General features: G+C 41.5%; 2 protein-coding genes across 3 annotated transcripts in view; one reads left to right on the top strand and one right to left on the bottom strand.

The window, feature by feature from the left end:
* Positions 1 to 22752, bottom strand: part of LOC115194770 (uncharacterized) — a 519835-nt gene that overhangs the window by 269945 nt on the left and 227138 nt on the right. The window lies entirely within an intron of this gene.
* LOC115194777 (butyrophilin subfamily 1 member A1-like) lies at positions 766 to 21147 on the top strand. Of its 2 annotated transcripts, XM_029754707.1 has the most exons (6): positions 766 to 994; positions 15882 to 16229; positions 16412 to 16450; positions 20028 to 20306; positions 20493 to 20633; positions 20959 to 21147. In XM_029754707.1, exons 1-6 carry the CDS (start codon positions 922 to 924, stop codon positions 20994 to 20996), a joined length of 918 nt encoding a protein of 305 aa, XP_029610567.1. In that variant the 5' UTR covers positions 766 to 921; the 3' UTR covers positions 20997 to 21147. The 2 variants fall into 2 exon arrangements, with proteins under 2 accessions (XP_029610567.1, XP_029610568.1); XM_029754708.1 differs by lacking the exon at positions 16412 to 16450 and having other exon boundaries at positions 771 to 994.

The following is a 22752-nucleotide window of genomic DNA, read 5'->3' as shown; positions in this document are numbered from 1 at the left end:
TATAAATTATCCTGTTTGAGCGTATGTTCTGAATACATTACGATGTTACAGGTGTCCAGCTGATGGGCAGGTGGCAGCAGTGTGTAGGAGGGAGGGTCCAAGGTGTGAGAAATGTGCAGAAGGGCACGAGACAAAGGAATGTGTAGTATTGGGGAAAGTAGTGGAATGTGTTAATTGTAGGGGTGCCCATGGAGCTGGGGATCAGAAACGTCCCGTGCGAGAGAGGCAGGTTGAGGATTCCAGGGTTATAGTAGCGCAGAAGTTGTCATATGCTGAGGCAGTGAAGAAAGTAGAGGAAGATGGGTCAAGGGGGAGGAGTGGTGAGAGTAGTAGAGATATACCAGTATAGAGGGATAGGGCAAAATGTGAAATACGTTTCAGTAAGATTGGATTTTTAGCATTTATAGCAATGGTTATGAACTGTACAGCAGGGATGGATCTGAAGTCTCAGGAAATAGAGGTTGTGGTGGCAGCTGCAGAGAGGTATTTGGGTGTGTGGGAGACTTGACAATAGAAAGAGTAACAGGGTGTGTTAAGTGCTGATGTCCCATCCTTTCAGGGTGATGGCATGAGGAAGGAATAAATAAGGAATAAATACATTTAATTAGTGGAGTAGGGGGGTGTTAATTTTATTCTATATAATTTTGAAATTAGTGAGTACAGTGTTAGATGGTAGGGTATTTATTCAGTACATTCTTTCTTTTTCAAGTAAAGTATAAGGGAGTTGTACTCCAGGCTGGTAGGTGGCGGTAATGCAACAAATTGGATGCCAACCGCCGTTAAACCTCAGAAGAAGAAGATTGTTGGGAACGTCGTTAGACCGAAGAGGAAGAACGTCATTATACTGAAGAGGAAGGAAAGTGTGTTTGAAACTAAAATCGCTAGTAACAACCAGCATCAAACGTAACATTGCTTGTCAAAATGGATATAATTTCGCGTTATGGTTTGCATTTATGCTGGCTTTGCTTCTGCTGTCTTTCTACAACATCCGAAGGTGGGTTGCTCACACCATCGCTTAGCTAGCTTCAGAAATCTCAGCTACCTAGCTAGCTAAGTTAGCTAGTAAACCCAATGTAAGCCGGCTAGCAAAGATACATCCTGAAGTGATATAACGTTGTTAGCAATACGATGTGAAGTTATATGGTGTTATTCTCAACTTGCTATCATCTTAGATCATCCAGATGCAGGTTTATGTAGCTAACGTTAACTAGTTAACTGGGTCAGCATGTCATTACGTTAACTAGTTAACTGGTAATTTTGACATTATGGTCAACTGTGGTGCAGTGGTCTAAGGCATTTTATTTCAGTTCGTCACTACAGACCCTGGTTCGATTCCAGGCTGTATCACATCTGGCCGTGTTTAGGAGTTCCGTAGTGCACAATTGGCCCAGGGTTTGGCTATAAAGTTCCTATAAAGTGTACTACTGTTGGTTAGGCCGTCATTGTAAATAAGAATTTGTTCTTAATTAACTGACTTAAATAGAGGTTACAAAAAAATTGCAATTTCCAGTGACACAGTAGCCAGCTAGCTCTGCAGACCCTGTTCTACTTCAGTAGCCAGCTGGCTCTGCAGACCCTGTTCTACTTCAGTAGCCAGCTGGCTCTGCAGACCCTGTTCTACTTCAGTAGCCAGCTAGCTCTGCAGACCCTGTTCTACTTCAGTAGCCAGCTAGCTCTGCAGACCCTGTTCTACTTCAGTAGCCAGCTAGCTCTGCAGACCCTGTTCTACTACAGTAGCCAGCTAGCTCTGCAGACCCTGTTCTACTTCTAGGAAACCTGCTGTTAATTGCATTTTGGTAAGTGATTCCGTTTTATTGATCAACGAACGTGAAATACACATTTTTTTATTATTTGTGTATGTCTTTTTTTCACCTTTATTTAACCAGGTAGGCCAGTTGAGAACAAGTTCTCATTTGCAACTGTGACCTGGCCAAGATGAAGCATAGCAGTTAGACACATACAACACAGAGTTACACATGGAATGAACAAAATATACAGTCAATAATACAGTAGAAAGAAAACAAAAAGTCTATATACAGTGAGTGCAAATTAGGTAAAATAAGGGAATTAAGGCAATAAATAGGCCATGGTGGCAAAGTAATTACAGTATGGCAATTAAACACTGGAATGGTGGATGTGCAACATATGAATGTGCAAGTAGAGATACTGGGGTGCAAAAGGAGCAGAATAAATAAATAAATACAGTATGGGGATGAGGTGGATAGATGGGCTGTATACAGATGGGCTATGGACAGGTGCAGTGATCTGTGAGCTGCTCTGACAGCTGGTGCTTAAAGCTAGTGAGGGAGATATGAGTCTCCAGCTTCAGAGATTTTTGCAGTTCATTCCAGTCATTGGCAGCAGAGAACTGGAAGGACAGACGACCAAAGGAGGAGTTGGCTTTGGGGGTGACCAGTGATATATACCTGCTGGAGCGCGTGCTACGAGTGGGTGCTGCTATGGTGACCAGTGAGCTGAGATAAGGTGGGGCTTTACCTAGCAGAGACTTGTAGATAACCTGTAGCCAGTGGGTTTGGCGACGAGTATGAAGTGAGGGCCAGCCAACGAGAGCATATAGGTTGCAGTGGTGGGTAGTGTATGGGGCTTTGGTGACAAAACGGATGGCACTGTGATAGACTGCATCCAGTTTGTTGAGTAGAGTGTTGGAGGCTATTTTATAGATGACATATGCCGAAGTCGAGGATCGGTAGGATGGTCAGTTTTACGAGGGTATGTTTGGCAGCATGAGTGAAGGATGCTTTGTTGCGAAATAGGAAGCCGATTCCAAATTTAATTTTGGATTGGAGATGCTTAATATGAGTCTGGAAGGAGAGTTTACCGTTTAGCCAGACACCCAGGTATTTGTAGTTGTCCACGTATTCTAAGTCAGAGTCGTCCAGAGTAGTGATGCTGGATGGGCGGGCAATGATCGGTTGAATAGCATGCATTTATTTATTTTTTGCGTTTTAAGAGCAGTTGGAGGCCACGGAAGGAGAGTTGTATGGCATTGAAGCTCGTCTGGAGGTTAGTTAAGTGTCCAAAGAAGGGCCAGATGTGTACAGAATGGTGTTGTCTGTTAGAGGTGGATCAGAGAATCACCAGCAACAAGAGCGACATCATTGATGTATACAGAGAAGAGAGTCGGCCCAAGAATTGAACACTGTGGCACCCCCATAGAGACTGCCAGAGGTCCGGACAATAGGCCCTCTGATTTGACACACTGAACTCTATCAGAGAAGTAGTTGGTGAACCAGGTGAGGCAATCATTTGAGAAACCAAGGGTGTTGAGTCTGTCAATAAGAATGTGGTGATTGACAGAGTCAAAAGCCTTGGCCAGGTCGATGAATACAGCTGCACAGTAATGTCTCTTATCGATGGCGGTTATGATATCGTTAAGAACCTTGAGCGTGGCTGAGGTTCACCCATGACCGGCTCTGAAACCAGATTGCATAGTGGAGAAGGTACGTTGTGATTCAAAATGGTCGGTAATCTGTTTGTTAACTTGGCTTTCGAAGACCTTAGAGATGCAGGGTAGGATAGATATAGGTCTGTAGCAGTTTGGGTCTAGAGTGTCTCCCCCTTTGAAGAGGGGGATGACCGCAGCAGCATTCCAATCTTTGGGAATCTCAGACAATACGAAAGAGAGGTTGAACAGGCTAGTAATAGGGGTTGCAACAATTTCGGCAGATGATTTTAGAAAGAGAGGGTCCAGATTGTCTAGCCCGGCTGATTTGTAGGGGTCCAGATTTTGCAGCTCTTTCAGAACATCAGCTATCTGGATATGGGTGTAGGGGTAGACAGGTGGAAAGCATGGCCAGCCGTAGAGATGCTTATTGAAATTCTCAATTATAGTGGATTTATCGGTTGTAACAGTGTTTCCTAGCCTCAGAGCAGTGGGTACCTGGGAGGAGGTGCTTTTATTCTCCATGGACTTTAGTGTCCCAGAACTTTTTAGAGTTTGTACTGCAGGATGCAAATGTCTGTTTAAAAAAGCTAGACTTAGCTTTCCTGACTGCCTGTGTATATATTAAAGAACAACCAGGCATCCTCTACTGTCGGGATGAGGTCAATGTCATTCCAGGATACCCCGGCCAGGTCGATTAGAAAGGCCTGCTCGCAGAAGTGTTTTAGGGAGCGTTTGACAGTGATGAGGGGTGGTCGTTTGATCGCAGACCCATTACGGATGCAGGCAATGAGGCAGTGATCGCTGAGATCTTGGTTGAAAACAGCAGAGGTGTATTTGGAGGGCGAGTTAGTTAGGATGATATCTATGAGGGTGCCCGTGTTTACGGATTTGGGATTATCGGAGTATTATGAGTGTGTCCTCATTGCACGTCTGTTATTTGATGTCGCACCTCAAATGATGAGCTAGTGGACTGAGACCAGATGGGGGGTGAAATAGGTGGTGACATGACAGTGTGTTATCAGAGGACTGAGACCAGATGGGGGGTGTAATAGGTGGTGACATGACAGTGTGTTATCAGAGGACTGAGATCAGATGGGGGGTGTAATAGGTGGTGACATGACAGTGTGTTATCAGAGGACTGAGACCAGATGGGGGGTGAAATAGGTGGTGACATGACAGTGTGTTATCAGAGGACTGAGACCAGATGGGGGGTGAAATAGGTGGTGACATGACAGTGTGTTATCAGAGGCCTGAGACCAGATGGGGGGGGGGGGGGGTGTAATAGGTGGTGACATGACAGTGTGTTATCAGAGGACTGAGACCAGATGGGGGGGTGTAATAGGTGGTGACATGACAGTGTGTTATCAGAGGCCTGAGACAAGATGGTGAACTAAATGGAAGTCACAGTGTACATCCCACATAGCAGCCTATTTCCTATAAAGAGCACTACTGTTGACCAGGAATCTGATCAGCAGCAGTTCACTATGTAGTTGACAGGGTGCGATGTGGGACACAGCCAGAGTGTTCTCTCATGACCTGTGCTCTCTGCTAACTAACTACACTGAACATATAAATGTGCTAACACATATAAATGTGCTAACCTCTGTATCTCTGACCTACACACAGTAGTGTCTACACATTAGACCTCTGTATCTCTGATCAGTAGTATCAAATTGTATTTGTCACATTCTCCGAATACAACAGGTGTAGTAGACCACTGTTCCCCAGGCGGCGAAGACGTGGATGTTGATTAAGGCAGCCCCCTCCGCACCTCTCTGATTCATAGCGGTTAAATGTGGAAGACACATTTCAGTTGAATGCATTCAGTTGTACAACTGACTGGTATCCCCCTTTCCCTTACCGTGAAATGCTTACTTACAAGCCCTTAACCAAAAATGCAGTCCAAGAACTGCTAAATAAACTAAAGTTAAAAAAAGATAAATTAACACAAAATAACAATAACAAGCTATATACAGGGGGGTACCGAGTAAATACGTGGGGGTTAGTCGTAATTTGTACATGTAGGTAGGAATAATGCATAGATATTAAATGGCGAGTAGCAGCAGTGTAAAAACAAAGGGGGGGGGGTTGTCAATGTAAATAGTCCGGAATCTTGGTCCCAGTGATATACTGGGCGGTACGCACTACCCTCTGTAATGGCTTACGGTCAGATGCCAAGCAGTTGACATACCAGGTGCTGATGCAACCGGTCTGGATGCTCTCGATGGTGCAGCTGTAGAATTATCTTAGGATCTGGGGACCCATGCCAAATCTTTTCAGTCTCCTCAGAGGGAAAATATGTAAATGGGGGCCTGTTCGGCCCGCCTTTCCCTTGGAGAGACACTGCCTGGTCTCTGACCTCCCTATAGGCTGTCTCATCGTTACCACTTGTGTCGTCAGCAAACTTGATGATGGTGTTGGAGTCGTGTTTGGCCACGCAGTCGTGGGTGAACAGGCACTACAGGAGGGGACTACAGGAGGGGACTAAGTACACACCCCTGGGGGGCCCAGTGTTGAGGATCAGCATGGCAGATGTGTTGTTGTCTACCCTTAGGCTACTCCCAGGTGGTATCAGGAAGTCCAGGATTCAGTTGCAGAGGGAGGTGTTTAGTCCTAGGGTCCTTAGCTTAGTGATGAGCTTTGTGGGCACTATAGTGTTGAACACTGAGCTGTAGTCAATGAACAACATTCTCACGTAGGTATTCCTTTTGTCCAGGTGTGAAAGGGCAGTGTGGAGTGCAATTGAGATTGCGTCATCTGTGGATCTGTTGGGGCGGTATGCGAATTGGAGTGGGTTTAGGGTTTCCGGGATGATGGCGTTGATTGATGTGAGCCATGACCAGCCTTTCAAAGCACTTCATGGCTACTGACGTGAGTGCTACGGGGCGGTAATCATTTAGGCAGGTTGCTATTGTGGTCTGCTTGAAACATGTAGGTATTACAGACTCTGTCAGGGAGAGGTTGAAAATGTCAGTGAAGACACTTACCAGTTGGTCTGCGCATGCTTTGAGTACATGATCTGGTAATCCGTCTGGCCCCGCGGCTTTGTGAATGTTTAAATATCTTGCTCACATCAGCTACAGAGAGCATAATCACAGTCGTCCAGACAGCTGGTGCTCTCATGCATGCTTCAGTGTTGCTTGCATCAAAACGAGCAAAAAAGGCATTTAGCTCGTCTGGTAGGCTCGCGCCACTGGGCAGCTCGCGGCTGGGTCTCCCTTTGTAGTCCGTAATAGTTTGCAAGCCCTGCCACATCCGACCAGCGCCAAAGCCTGTGTAGTAGGATTCAATCTTAGTCCTGTATTGACGCTTTGCCTGTTTGATGGTTCGTTTGAGGGCGTAGCGGGATTTCTTATGTGCGTCCTGCTCCTTGAAATCGGCAGCTCTAGCCTTTAACTCGGTGCGGATGTAGCCTGTAATCCATGGCTTCTGGTTGGGATATGTACGTACGGTCACTGTGTGGACGATGGCGTCGATGCACTTCTTGATGAAGCCGGTGACTGAGGTGGTATACTCCTCAATGCCATTGAATCAGTGTCTATACATCTGTTCTTTTGAGTTTTGATGTTGTATCCCTGACCAGTAGTATCAGGGTGTCTTTTCTTTAGATCCAGAATGGCTCTATCTGTATCAGTATCTGGACAATATATTGTCTCATGTTTTTGGTTTTAATCTTGGTCGACTGAGTTATCTGTTCTTTCGACCTTTCAATTTCTCTGAATTTTAACGTGTGTGTGTGTGTGTGTGTGTGTGTGTGTGTGTGTGTGTGTGTGTGTGTGTGTGTGTGTGTGTGTGTGTGTGTTGGTGTGTGTGTGTGTGTATGTATATATATATATGTGTATATATATATGACACCCTATGTGTTTTAATAAAATCAACTATAGGCATTGAGCTCGTCTGATGCTTTAACCTCTCTCGGGTATGTGGGATGAAATCGTCCCACACTATTCAACAGCCAGTGAGAAATCAGAGCGCCAAATTTACAACCACAAAATCTCATAATTCAAATTTCTCAAACATAGGACTATTTTACACCATTTTATAGATACACTTCTCCTGAATCGAACCACGTTGTCCGATTTCCAAAAGGCTTTACAGCGAAAGCAAAACATTAGATTATGTTAGGAGAGTACACAGCCATTTTCTAATCAACTAGCATGCATCACAAATACCCAAAACACAGCTAAATGAAGCACTAACCTTTGACAATCTTCATCAGATGACACTCCTAGGACATCATGTTACACAATACATGCATTTTTTGTTCTATCAAGTTCATATTTATATCCAAAAACAGCATTTTACAGTGGCCCGTGAAGTTCAGAAAATATTTAGCCTCCAAAACTGCCGGTGGATCAGCGCTACAATTTACAAAAATACTATTCAAAAACCTTGATAAAATATTAAACTGTCATTCAAAGAATTATAGATTGACATCTCCTGAATGTAACCGCATTGCCAGATTTCAAAATAACTTTACTGGGAAATCACACTTTGCAATAATCTGAGTACTGTGCTCAGAAAAATACACTAGGCGATACAGATAGCCGCCATGTTGGAGTCATCTAAAATATTAAATGGCATTAGAAATATTCACTTACCTTTGATGATCTTCGTCAGAAGGCACTTCCAGGAATCCCAGGTATTCAACAAATGTTTTGTTCGATAAAATCCATAATTTATGTGCAAATAGCGCCTTGTTGTTCGCGTCCAGTAAGCTACTCAAAATGTCGTAAGCTCGCCGAAAATGTGACGATGAAAGTTAAAAAATTGTATTTACGTTCGTTCAAACATGTCAAACGTTGTATAACATCAATCTTTAGGGCCTTTAGAACGAGAAGATTCAGTAATATTTCAACCGGACAGTTCCTGTGTCTTGAAAAACGTTTTGGAACGTGGAGCTACCTCTCGCGTGAATGCGCGTCTTCTCCCCGGGGTCACCAGCTTCTCAGCCTTCTCATTCAGTCTCTGTTCATCGTAGATGACTCAAACAACTCTAAAGACTGTTGACATCTAGTGGAAGCCTTAGTAAGCCTAACTCACCGTGTGTTCGATTGGCAATGACTTGAAAGGACTACAAGCACCAGAATTCTCACTTCCTGCTTAGATTTCTCTCAGGTTTTTGCCTGCCATATGAGTTCTGTTATACTCACAGACACCATTCAAACAGTTTTAGAAACTTTAGAGTGTTTTCTTTGCAAATCTACTACACATATACATATTCCAGTTCCTGGGCCCGAGTAGTAGGCCGTTTAATTTGGGTACGTTTTTCATCCGGCCGTGAAAATACTGCCCCCTACCCTAGAGAGGTTAAGCTTACGATTTAATGCCTCAAGAAGGCTCCAGAAGAAAAAAACCTTTACCTGACCCGACCATTCTCCTCCTGGTGTCTATCACATATTCTGCCGTTCCTCTCCTGAAGTTGCCGGTAATGGGCTACACTATGAGTTGGCAACCTTTCATGTGGAATGCCAATTTATCTTACCATTTCTACCCATCTGCCAGTTCTGGTTTTCATTTATAATAGCGTCTTCATATCTCTTTGTCAAAATGATAAAAACCTAAAAAGTAACTTCTATTACCATTTCCAATTATTGTAAAATAACCAACAAATAAAAACATTGCAGCCCGCAGGTAGAAAATATCCTGATAAAAATAAATATCCTATAAATCACATTGGCTTCGCCTGTCTGCAATGAACTTAAAACATTGAATCAACTATTCAAAATCACATTTTATTGGTCACAAACACATGGTTAGCAGATGTTAATGCGAGTGTAGCGAAATGCTTGTGCTTCTAGTTCCGACATTGCAGTAATATCTAACAACTACCAATACACACACATCTAAAGGGGTGAATGAGAATATGTACATATAAGTATATGGATAGGCGATTGCCGAGCGGCATAGGAAAGATGCAGTAGATGGTATAAAATGCGATATGAGTAATGAAAACATGATGTAAACATTATTAATATTATTATTGTATAAAGTGACTAGTGATCCATTTATTAGTGATCCAGTGATTGGGTCTCAATGTAGGCAGCAGCCTCTCTGAGTTAGTGATTGCTGTTTAGCAGTCCGATGGCCTTGAGATAGAAGCTGTTCTTCAGTCTCTCGGTCCCAGCTTTGATGCACCTGTACTGTCCTCGCCTTCTGGATAATAGCAGGGTGAACAGGCAGTGGCTCGGGTGGTTGTTGTCCTTGATGATCTTTTTGGCCTTCCTGTGACATCGGGTGGTATTAAGTGTCCTGGAGGGCAGGTAGTTTGCCCCTGGAAGTTTGCCCCCACACCACCCTCTGGAGAGCCTTGCGGTTGAGGGTGGTGTAGTTGCCGTACCAGGCTGTGATGCAGCCCAACAGGGTCCGTCCCGATGCTTGCGCTAGTGAACATGCAACATTGTATAAATATTCTGGGCAGTTTCCCGCGCCAGTGAGCTCGGGACAGACACAGCTATTGGCTATTTGTTGCCGACTCCTCCTCGTGTAGCCGATTAACATCAACTTCAGTAGAATCAGAATCTGCGAAAGCCAGCAGGAGGATGGTCGGGTCAGATTTTTTATAATTTATTTTCTGGTTACCTTGATCTCCCTCAAGTAATTTGTCATCAAACAGCATAATACAAGCATATAGTTGGTTTTATTCAAAAATATGAAAAAAATATAGGTGTCTAATATATGGAAAAATTTTAAGAACAGTCGACTATCAGTTTTTATTTTACCTTTATTTAACAAGGCAAGTCAGTTAAGAACAAATTCTTATTTTCAATGACGGCCTAGGTATAGTGGGTTAACTGCCTTGTTCAGGGGCAGAAGGACAGATTTTTACCTTGTCAGCTCGGGGATTCGATCTTGCAACCTTCCGGTTACTAGTCCAACGCTCTAACCACTAGGCTACCTGCCGCCCCTTGACCAAACTTTTTATCCACATGTAATAGGTTTATGCATTGTGTGACTTTTAAACTGTATTTTTGTTTACAAAATGTGCTAACATAGGTACACATAATCCATGGTATACAAGGATGTACCTTTATTCTCTTGGGGCATTCACTGGGACCTCTTTGTCTGCAGACAGGCTTTTCACAGCTCTCTGTATCTGAGGACAGACTTCACTAAGAAACACTGCATTATACTGTAATTAGACAGCCCTGGATATTATGTTGGTATACAGTTGAAGTCAGAAGTTTACATACAATTACGTTGGAGTCATTAAAACTCGTTTTTCAACCACTCCAAGTTTTTATTAACAAACTATAGTTTTTGAAAGTCAGTTAGAACATCTACTTTGTGCCAGACACAAGTAATTTTTCCAACAATTGTTTACAGACAGATTATATATATATATATGATTTCACTGCATCACAATTCCAGTGGGTCAGAAGTTTACCTACACTATGTTGACTGGGCCTTTAAACAGCTTGGAAAATTCGAGAAAATGATGTCATGGCTTTAGAAGCTTCTGATAGGCTAATTGATGTAATTTGAGTCAGTTGAAGGTGTACCTGTGGATGTATTTCAAGGCCTACCTTCAAACTCAGTGGCTCTTTGCTTGACATCATGGGAAAATCAAAAGAAATCAGCCAAGACCTCAGATAAAAAATGTGTAGACCTCCACAAGTCTGGTTCATCCTTGGGAGCAATTTCCAAATGCCTGAAGGTACCATGTTCATCTGTACAAACAATAGTACGCAAGTATAAACACCTTGGGACCACACAGCGGTCATACCGCTCAGGAAGGAGACGCGTTCTGTCTCCAAGAGATGAACGTACTTTGGTGCGAAAAGTGCAAATCAATCCCAGAACAACAGCAAAGGACCTTGTGAAGATGCTGGAGGAAACAGGTACAAAAGTATCTATATCCACAGTAAAACTAGTCCTATATCGACATAACCTGAAAGGCCCCTCAGCAAGGAAGAAGCCACTGCTCCAAAACTGCCATAAAAAGCCAGACTACGGTTTGCAACTGCACATGGGGACAAAGAATGTAGTTTTTGGAGAAATTTCCTCTGGTCTGATGAAACAAAATGGAATAATAACTGTTTATTATTAATGACCATCGTTATGTTTGGAGGAAAAAGGGGGAGGCTTGCAAGCCGAAGAACACCATCCCAACCATGAAGCACCGGGGAGGCAGCATCATGTTGTGGGGGTGCTTTGCTGCAGGAGGGACTGGTGCACTTCACAAAATAGATGGCATCATGAGGACGGACAATTATGTGGATACATTAGATTATGTCAGGAGAGTGCCCAGCCAGAAATAATCAGACACCCATTTTTCAAGCTAGCATATCATGTCACATAAACCCAAACCACAGCTAAATGCAGCACTAACCTTTTATGATCTTCATCAGATGACACACCTAGGACATTATGTTATACAATACATGCATGTCTGTTCAATCAAGTTCATATTTATATCAAAAACCAGCTTTTTACATTAGCATGTGACGTTCAGAAAAAGCATACCCCCCGCAAACTTCCGTGGAATTTACTAACAGTTTGCTAAATTACTCACGATAAACGTTCACAAAAAGCATAACAATTATTTTAAGAATTATAGATACATTACTCCTCTATGCACTCGATATGTCCGATTTTAAAATAGCTTTTCGGATGAAGCACATTTTCCAATATTCTAAGTACATAGCCCGGCATCACAGGGCTAGCTATTTAGACACCCACCCAGTTCAGCCTTCACCATAATCACATTTCCTATAAGAAAAATGTTATTACCTTTCTTGTTCTTCGTCAGAATACACTGCCAGGACTTCTACTTCAATAACAAATGTAGGTTTGGTCCCAAATAATCCATCGTTATATCCAAACAGCGACGTTTTGTTCGTGAGTTCTAGACACTATCAGAATGCTACATCACGGTCTTGCGCATGGCGTGACAAAAAATGTCTAAATATTCCATTACCGTACTTCGAAGCATGTCAACCGCTGTTTAAAACCAATTTTTATGCCATTTATCTCGTAGAAAAGCGATAATATTCCAACCGGGAATCTGCAATGCGCTAAACAGCCGAATGAAATTTCTCCACGGGAGCGAATCGTGCATGCGCCTCATTCAAAGGTCCTCTGATCCGCCACTTACCAAAGGCGATAATGTGTTTCAGCCTGAGGCTGCCTCGTCAACCTTCAGGTATTTCCCGGGTTCTGAGAGCCTATCGGAGCCCTGGGAATTGTCACGTTACAGCTAAGATCCTTACTTTTCAATAAACAGATGCAAGACGCACGACTCCTTGTCAGACAGGGTACTTCCTGCATGAAACCTTGTCAGGTTTTTGCCTGCCATAGGAGTTCTGTTATACTCACAGACACCATTCAAACAGTTTTAGAAACTTTAGGGTGTTTTCTATCCAAACCTGAACAATAATATGCATATTCTAGCTTCTGAGTTGGTGTAGGAGGCAGTTAAAAATGGGCACATATTTTTTCCAAAATTCTCAATACTGCCCCCTAGCCCAACAAAGTCAAGGTATTTGAATGGCCATCACAAAGCCCTGACCTCAACCCTGTAGAACATTTGTGGGCAGAAAAAGCGTGTGCAAGCAAGGAGTCCTGCAAACCTGACTCAGTTACACCAGCTCTGTCAGGAGGAATGGGCCAAAATTCACCCAATTTATTGTGGGAAGCTTGTGGAAGGCTACCCAAAACATTTGACCCAAGTTAAACAATTTAAAGGCAATGCTACCAAATACTAATTGAGTGTATGTATACTTTTGACCCACTGGGAATGTGATGAAAGAAATAAAAGCTGAAATAAATCAAAGCTGAAATAAATCCTTCTCTACTATTATTCTGACATTTCAGATTCTTAAAATAAAGTGGTGATCCTAACTGACCTAAGACAGTTAGGATCACAAGACAATTTTTACTAGGATTAAATGTCAGGAATTGTGAAAAACAGAGTTTTTAAATGTATTTGTCTAAGGTGTATGTTAACTTCTGACTTAAACTGAGGGCAGAGTGATAGTTGTTCTCGCTAGGGACTGGAACTGGAGAATCTATTCATAATGTTCATAACATATTTACTTGAATCGGTTCTCCCACTGCCTCCGAATTCTGGTTCGTTAGAGAAACAAAAAAATGGGCAATCTTCCAGAAGTTTCCGTTGGTAGCAAAACGCAGCCAGCCATGTAGACGATTTTGGAGGACTTTTACCAGACTGACTGGTCTTCCAACCTGGTGCCTGGTGCGTTTGTGACTCAACTGAAAAATATGCACACTGTCTTATTAAAACACAATGGAGGGAATTGATATTTATTTGAGTCAGAAAAAGGATACTCATATGATAGGTAAGATATATAAGGTAAGATAGACAAACCTTGCCAACTGACGACAAAAATAGAAAGAAAATACAAACTATTGGAACACAGACTTCAAAATATCTGATATTGGCACAAGAGGGAGGGAGTGTTGGAACATAACTAACAAAAATGTACGCTTAATCCAGTATAAACTAATGTATAGAATGTATTATATGATACACAATTCAAAATGTTTACAGCACAATGGCAGTCATGTCTTACGTGTAAAACTAATAATGACTAAATAATGAATCCCTTCTGGAAGTTATGGGTGGAGTTAGAAAGTTGGCCTGCAGAAGTTTTATGATGTAAGTTTACTTTTAATGTGTCTTTCTGCATATTTCAAGACATGGCATATGAGGGTGCGGTGAGATACCCAAATCTGAGCTCATCATGAGGGGCCGCAGGAAGATGTTGAGAGAGTTTATTTGCTGTCAGCTGGAGTAATAAAGGCCTAGTTCACTAATTTGTAGAAGGAAAAAAACAACGACCGACTGGAGTAGAAGGTAACATGATGTATCTAATTTAAAACATTTGGGCGAGAAACAGAGAGAAACAGATTAGTGCAGTTTTGAGGCCACATGTGTTACAAGCAGTGGCGATTTTAGCATGGAAATCTTGGTGGGGCAAAAACAATATAATTAAGAGGGAAAAAAATAGACCAAATTATTAGTGTGTGGCGCATGGGCTGCTAACAGCTAACAGCTACCAACATACATACACTTAGTATTACTTTCTTAGCTATAGTATACATATCTCCCTGGCATCTTTTATGCAGCAGCATATAATACATTTTGGACTCCCCTTGTTGGGCTGTGCTCACTTGAACAGGAAGGTGGCGTGGCGGTCCTTCATGGGCAAATGTTGTCATCATTTTGTCAACAAAGTCTGGTATTCTCTGGATTTGGAGGCTTTATTAACTCAATGATGTTTGTATTTATTTTTGACATTGTGTGCAAACTGATATGTGACACATTAATGCCAAAATAACATGCAAAACAACAACAGAAAATGAGAGAGAGCCCCATCTGCCCTGAATGACGGGTCACCACTGGTTACAAGCACTGGAAAACTCCAAGGTATGAGGGATGTTGTTGTGAGACAAACGGTATGGGTATAGTGGTAGTAGCAGTAGTAGTAGTGGTGGTGGTAGTAGTAGTAGTTATAGATGAGGTGGAGACATGCAGATCTTAGCAGGTGTGATGTCATTGATGTTTGTTGACATTTCTCTCAATCCACCACCGATTTTTCAGATCAAATGAACATTGGCAACATCAGGAAGTAGCATTAGCCACCCTAGCACGGTGGTGGGAATTATTTATTTTGACAGTACACGTTTTTTCACCGAGCCATTAAAATCTCGTTAAGGAGAAAACTAACACCACATCCTGAACAGAGGATGTTTGATGTATAAACCTGGTCGCGGGGGGACAAGCGTATTACCGGCTGGTCTGACTGCGTTCCCACCTAGAGGTAATACGAGATCAGGAAGAACTAAACCCTCTATGGTTCTTGGCGCTAGGAAAGTTTGTCAGTGTTCAGAATCATTCTGTTTTGATCGGAGTGATTGTTGAGGTTTATCTAACAAATGTAGACGTTAATGCTGTAACTAGTTGTGCGTTTTCAGTGAAAATCAAGCCCTGTGCTTTAGCTGTCACCCTGATATTCGCTACATCCTTCGCTGTGTCCCGGTGTTGTGCTGCCAGCTTGCCGTTCATGCTCCATATGTTTTGGTAAGGAAAATAAGTTGGAAAAAGTTAATGCCGGCGACATAATGATTTCACTTATTTTTTATTTTATGAGTTCCCAATTGTCTTGAATGCAGCAGTATATACATACAACGTGCATGTCACTGACATCCAGATGGTGAATACTGTAATTATTTCTCCCTTCAATATAAACAACTTCTTGTTTTTACAATTCACTATTGCCCAGCTGTTGAATCTGTTCTAATTTGGTGTTCATTCTCCAGGGATCAGTCTGATCTGTTGGGTAAAATAGTAGTATTTTGTGAGCACGTGAGTCTGTTCACGACAAATACAAAATGTGCTACTAAGTACTAAACTCTACTATATTACCATACTAAACTTCTTTTGCAAAGTTTTATACAACATTTAGACTATTTGGTCTTAAAGATATTCACTCTGATTTTGTTTTTTCAGGTCAGGTTCAGGTTGTTGCTCCAATGTCCAGGGTTCATGCCGTAGCGGGTGGTGATGTCATCCTTCCTTGTTTCCTGAAACCCACTATGAATGCTGCGAGCCACACAGTGGAGTGGCTCAGACCAGACTTGAAGCCAAAAGAGGCGCATTGTTACCGCGACCATCGTGACTCTGAAGAGGACCAGAATCCATCCTACAAGAGAAGGACGTCACTGTTTAAAGAAGAACTGAAGAATGGAAACGTCTCATTGAAACTAACAGGAGTTACTCTCTCTGATGCTGGAAACTACACCTGCTTCATTCCAACAGTGAGCAGGACTCAGAGACCTGTCGTTCAACTCCTGGTCGGTGAGTCATGTAAATACTAGTGTACACATCAGATGTTATTTTCTCTGTCAAGTACAATGTCTTATCCTTATTTATATAAATGATCAAAATTGCATTTTCCTCCGCGCTTCATAAAGGTGTTACTATGTCATCAGCACATTTTCATTGAGATTATCAAAATGTCATAAATATATTTTTCATAGATAACAAACAACATCCCCCAAGACAACCATCACGATCAAGTGAGTTTCCAAAAAGCAAAATGACTAACACCCAGTGGACCATTAAGAAACAGTAATATTAACACCCATTAAGAAACAGTAATATTAACACCCATTAAGAAACAGAAATATTAACTAATGGGTGTTAGTATTACTGTTTCTTAATGGGTGTTAATATTAGTGTTTCTTAACTTCTATGGGCTAACTGGGACGCTACCCCCGGTACACACTATCAACAGCCAATGAAATATCAAGGGCGCCACATTTGAAAACTATTAAATGTCATAATTCAAATTTCTCAAACATTCAACTATCTTACAACCTTTAAAAGATAAACATCTCCTTAATCTAACCACGTTGTCCGATTTCAAAAAGGCTTCACGGCGAAAGCATAAAGTTAGATTGTGTTAGGACAGTACATTGAAAATAGCTGTATGTAATGTTTTGTCAATGCAAAGACAGGCGTCACCAAAAGCAGAAAACCAGCTAAAATTATGCACTAACCTTTGACAATCTTCATCAGATGACACTCCTAGGACATTATGTTAGACAATACATGCATTTTTTGTTCTATCAAGTTCATATTTATATCCAAAAACAGCATTTTACTTCGGCGGTGATGTTCAGAAAATATTTTCCGTCTAATACCGCCAGTGAATCAGCACAACAAATTAAAAAATTACTATTCGAAAACATTGGTAAAATATAATATTGTCATTCAAAGAATTATAGATTAACATCTCGTGAATGCAACCGCATTGCCAGATTTAAAAATAACTTTACTGGGAAATCACACTTTGCAATAAACGAGGTACTATGCTCAGAAAAATAGGCTAGGCGATACAGGGTAGCGCCATCTTGGAGTCATCTAAAATCAAATATAGTATTGTAAATATTCACTTACCTTTGATTATCTTCATCAGAAGGCACTTCCAGGAATCCCAGGTCCACAACAAATGTTGCTTTGTTCGAAAAAGCTTGAAAAAAAGAAAAAGCTCATAATTTATGTCCAAGTAGCTCCTTCTTGTTAGCGCGTTCCGAAGGCTACTCCAAATGTACGAAGCGCGCAGAACATGTCGCGACGAAAGTACAAAAAAAAATTTTTTTACGTTCATTCAAACATGTCAAACGTTGTATAGCATAAATCTTTAGGGCCTTTTTCAATCAGAACTTCAATAATATTCAAGGCGGACGATTGCATTGTCTTATAAAACGTTTCGGGACGAAAGAGTCCCCACATGCATGCACGTCACAGTAGTATAGGCCATCCGCTTATGACAAACTTTCCAGGCTTCTCATTCGGTCAGTTTTTACCGGAGAAGACTCAAACCACTTTGTAAAGACTGTTGACATCTAGTGGAAGCCTTAGTGGAAGCCTTAGGAAGTGCTACATGAATCCTAACTCACTGTGTGTTTCATAGGAAAGCCTTGAAAGTGATTCAACACCAGAATTCCACTTCCTGTTAGGATTTGTCTCAGGGTTTTGGCTGCCATATGAGTTCTGTTATACTTACAGACACCATTCAGAACAGTTTTAGAAACTTCAGAGTGTTTTCTATCCAAATCTAATAATACTATGCATATCCTAGCCTTTGAGTTTGTGTAGGAGGCAGTTTAATATGGGCACATATTTTTTTCACAATTCTCAATACTGCCCCCTAGCCCTAACAGGTTAATGCGTGTTAATATTACTGTTTCTTAACCTCTCGAGGGTATGTGGGACGAAGTCAACAGCCAGTGGAATCGAGTGGCGCGATATTCAAATACCTTAGAAATGCTATTACTTCAATTTACTTAAATTTCTCAAACATATGACTATTTTTACACCATTTGAAAGACAAGACTCTCGTTAATCTAACCACACTGTCCGATTTCAAAAAGGCTTTACAACGAAAGCAAAACATTAGATTATGTCAGCAGAGTACCCAGCCAGAAATAATCAGACACCCATTTTTCAAGCTAGTATATAATGTCACAAAAAACAAAACCACAGCTAAATGCAGCACTAACCTTTTGATGATCTTCATCAGATGACACTCCTAGGACATTATGTTATACAATACATGCATGTTTTGTTCAATCAAGTTCATATTTATATCAAAAACCAGCTTTTTACATTGGCATGTGACGTTCAGAACTAGCAAACATACCGAAAACCTCTGGTGAATTTACTAAATTACTCACGATAAACGTTCACAAAAAACATAATTATTTTAAGAATTATAGATACAGAACTCCTTTATGCAATCGCGGTGTCTGATTTTAAAATAGCTTTTTGGCAAAAGCACATTTTGCAATATTCTAAGTAGATAGCTCGCCATCACGGGCTAGCTAATTTGACACCCACCAAGTTTGGCGTTCACTAAACTCAGAATTACTATAAGAAAAATTGGATTACCTTTGCTGTTCTTCGTCAGAATGCACTCCCAGAACTTCTACTTCATCCACAAATGTTGTTTTGGTTCAAAATAATCCATAGTTATGTTCAAATATCCTCTGTTTTGTTCTTGCGTTCAAGACACTATCTGAGCGGTGATGCGTATCGTGACAAAAATATTCAAAATATTCCATTACCGTACTTCGAAGCATGTCAAACGCTGTTTAAAATCAATTTTTATGCGATTTTTCTCGTAAAATAGCGATAATATTCCGACCGGGAGTCGTTGTTTTCGTTCAAAGAAGAAAATGGACTCTTCACGTGCAAGCGTGCGCCCGTCTCATTGTTCTCAGATCGACCACTATCCAAATGCGCTACTGTTTTTCAGGCAGGGGCTGCAAAGTCATCATTCAATGTTCTGGCGCCTTCTGAGAGCCTATGGGAGCTGTAGGAAGTGTCACGTGACAGCAGAGATCCTCAGTTTTCAATAAAGAGAGTGAAGTAGCCCAAGAAATTGTCAGACAGGCCACTTCCTGTAAGGAATCTTCAGGTTTTTGCCTGCCATATGAGTTCTGTTATACTCACAGACACCATTCAAACAGTTTTAGAAACATTAGGGTGTTTTCTATCCAAATCAAACAATTATATGCATATTCTAGTTTCTGGGCAGTAGTAATAACCAGATTAAATCGGGTACGTTTTTTATCCGGATGTGAAAATACTGCCCCCTACCCTAGAGAGGTTAATGGGTGTTAATATTACTGTTTCTTAATGGGTGTTAATATTACTGTTTCTTAATGGGTGTTAATATTACTGTTTCTTAATGGTCCACTGTGTTTTAGTTAATATGGTCCCGTGTGGCTCAGTTGGTAGAGCATGGTGTTTGCAACGCCAGGGTTGTGGGTTCGATTCCCACGGGGGATCCGTACGGGAAAAAAAAATTTATGAATTTTCGCTCTGGAAAAGAGCTTCTGCTAAATGACTAAAATGTAAATGTAATTTCTGTTTCTCAATGGGTGTTAATATTACTGCTTCTTAACACCCATTAAGAAACAGTAATATTAACACCCATTAAGAAACAGTAATATTAACTAACACATAGTGGACCATTAATATTACTGATATGGCTTTTTCTTTGCAACTCTGCCTTGAGAACAAGGAATGAATCCATTCATATTCATAACAGGAATCTCGCCCCTGTGTTAACTTTCATTTTTGCAGGCCCTGGATCTCTGCCAGTCCTCTCTATTGAAGGAACTAAGGGTAGTGGGCTGGTCCTGAGGTGTGAGTCCGAAGGCTGGTACCCTGAACCTGAGCTGGAGTGGTTTGACAACAATGGAGCCATCCTCCCTGCTACTGGACCTACAGAGACCGAGACTGACACCGAGGGTTTCTACACTGTGAGACGAAATGTCACCATACAGCAGACTGACAACAACTGGTTCACCTGTAGAGTTCAACAGCAGAACATCACCAGAACGAAGCAGATTCGCATTCCTGGTGAGGGATCTGTTTTGAAAAGATTATTGAATTTACAATTGGAAGTTTTTGAAAATGTTTTATGAAATTATTATTTTGTTTGCACCACGCTGCCAATGTTCTTTCATAGATTAGCAATCTGGAGGTCCAAACCAATCAATTGGTATGATAGTATGTAATGGGTTCTACATGGCTTCTGTGTTTCAGATGACGTCTTTCCCAAGTCGTGCCAGTCCTACTGGACAGCTGGGCTTTGTCTGGCAGTGGGAGCTGCAGTGGGAGCTGCAGTAGCCGCGCCAATGGGACATGTGGTTGGATATCGACGTGCGAAACGTCAATGGATGACAGGTGAGGTGATCTCTAACCGTTCAGAGATGTTCCAATGCTTTCATCACAATATTGTGAGCTTTAGTTCAATCACTCCACCTTAATTACCTCTATTCTATTACAAACAGATTTTTAAAATCACTCCTCCCCAAATCAATAGCTTTTCAGTGTTGGGACTGTCTACATTTAATTCAGGTGGGCTGTATATGTGTGTTTGCAAGGCTCCCGGGTTCTTAATCTCTGTCTGTACTTGTAGGTGAAATATTTGATGTAGAAAGCTGACTGTACATGTTAAGTTTGCGCTAACTGGCCTTTTCTTAATCACCCTCTCATTCTATTATTGCAGTGCCGTTGAAAGGGAACTCCTCAGGAGAGCTCAATTGAATGAGATGAGGCTCGAGGCAGGAGAGACGCTGATGCCAGCAGCCCTCTTGTTTCCGTCCCACTTCCCACTTCGCACCTTTTCCCTGTCGGACTTGAGATTCGAACCGGTGACCCGTCGAAGCACAGATCTGGGGAAGGGTATCATGAAAAACAAGATTCTCTGGTCTGATGAAACCAAGATTGAACTCTTTGACCTGAATGCCAAGCGTCTGGAAGAAACCAGGCACCATACCTACGGTGAAGCATGGTGGTGGTAGCATCATGCTGTGGGGATGATTTCAGCGACAGGGAGAATAGTCAGGATAGAGGGAAAGATGAACAGAGCAAAGTACAGAGGTATTTGATTAAAAACCTGCTCCAGAGCGCTCAGGACCTCAGAACAACATGTCGAAGTCAATCTGAAGGCGTTACATTCCAGGCCAGAGAGATCAAGATATGAATGGATGATCTTAATTTGAAGCCTGTAACTGAATCTGTCAAAAAGAAATGATCCTCATGTTAGGGAGGGATTTAAGTCTTCAAGGAAGGGTGCTTTTATCCTGAGGGGCTCTCGTGAATCCTATCTTTTTTCATCTATTGACATTCCCAAGTCCACTTCCTGTACCTTTAGATAGGCTATTATACAACTTCATATGGAAAAAGAAGCCACATAAGATAAAAAGCAATGAAAAAAAAGCACAACAGGGTTTGCCGTCTAAATGTCTTAGACTTTGCTCTCTTCAACTGTCCAAAAGTCAACTGGGCTTTTTCCCTTCATTTGCCTACTACTGTCTATAAGCTGTCATAACATCTGGTTTTTTTCATGGGGACCAGGTATTGGAACGCCTTTGAAGGGTCTACAAAGCCCCCAGGTAAAAAGTTGGCTTTTGCAGACAAGGATTGTATTGTTACTCCACGACATAATATGTTATCACAACTCTATTAAAAGGACATTCTACACAAGGTGTCACTTCATTCCTTCTATTTGATGGGAACTCCTGGTGAGGAAATGGGGAACGAGTGCTCTCTCTTGGGGGAAAAAACATGTTTATACCTATGCAGTACCTTTAGCAATAATAATAATAAACCTCTACTTTAGTAAAGAAAACAATTATGACAGGTGTGTTGTAATAAAAATGAGTGGTGTCCACTGACTAAATGCAGTCTTTCTGGAAAACCCAGATATTCACAAAGTGTTTGATGAATGACACGTTGTTTCTTCATGCAAAATAGATTTGGCCTTTAAAATTCAATTAAGCTGCTTTATTTTCAGTGTTCAGTGAAGGTGGGTAATTTTTTTTACCCTTGGGACAATGGAAGTAAACAGACTGCTAAGACTACACAAGGGTTAAGTCAAGTATTTACAAGGTGTCTAGTCATTTCTGGTCGTTAATGTCTAATTGACCACACATTAGGTCAAGTTGAAGTGTTGTCAGTGCTACACAGGTGTCTGTAGTCTAGGTGCTCGTTATAAGTGCTTGAAATCATAGATTGCCGTGTTCCAGAGCATCAAGACTGATCGAAGGGTGAATTGTGACTGAATTACTGAGCTACAAATAATATTAAGTAGTTATTTATAAGTCAAGGTTACTCTAAATCGCTCTCGACTCGCCTTGAAAGTCATCTGCTATGTGGAACCTCCAACAATTCATTGACACAGTTGTGACTGGTGAGGTTTATTTGTTATAGCATCACATTTTACACAAGACATGCCAAAATTCATATAAAGATCATTTTAACATACACATGCCATTGTCATGTCTCATTGTGCCTCCTC

The sequence above is a fragment of the Salmo trutta genome, chromosome 5 (genome assembly GCF_901001165.1).
Source record: "Salmo trutta chromosome 5, fSalTru1.1, whole genome shotgun sequence".
NCBI classification, from domain to species: domain Eukaryota; kingdom Metazoa; phylum Chordata; class Actinopteri; order Salmoniformes; family Salmonidae; genus Salmo; species Salmo trutta.
The sequence above is the reverse complement of the archived record's forward strand: the minus strand, read 5'-3'. Positions and strand labels throughout refer to the sequence as shown.

Coding starts and splice junctions, on each gene's coding strand:
- LOC115194777 (XM_029754707.1), top strand. CDS start 922: ATGGATATAATTTCGCGTTATGGTTTGCATTTATGCTGGCTTTGCTTC. Junction 16,451..20,027: donor AAGACAACCATCACGATCAA/GTGAGTTTCCAA, acceptor TCATTTTTGCAG/GCCCTGGATCTCTGCCAGTC. Junction 20,307..20,492: donor GAAGCAGATTCGCATTCCTG/GTGAGGGATCTG, acceptor TCTGTGTTTCAG/ATGACGTCTTTCCCAAGTCG.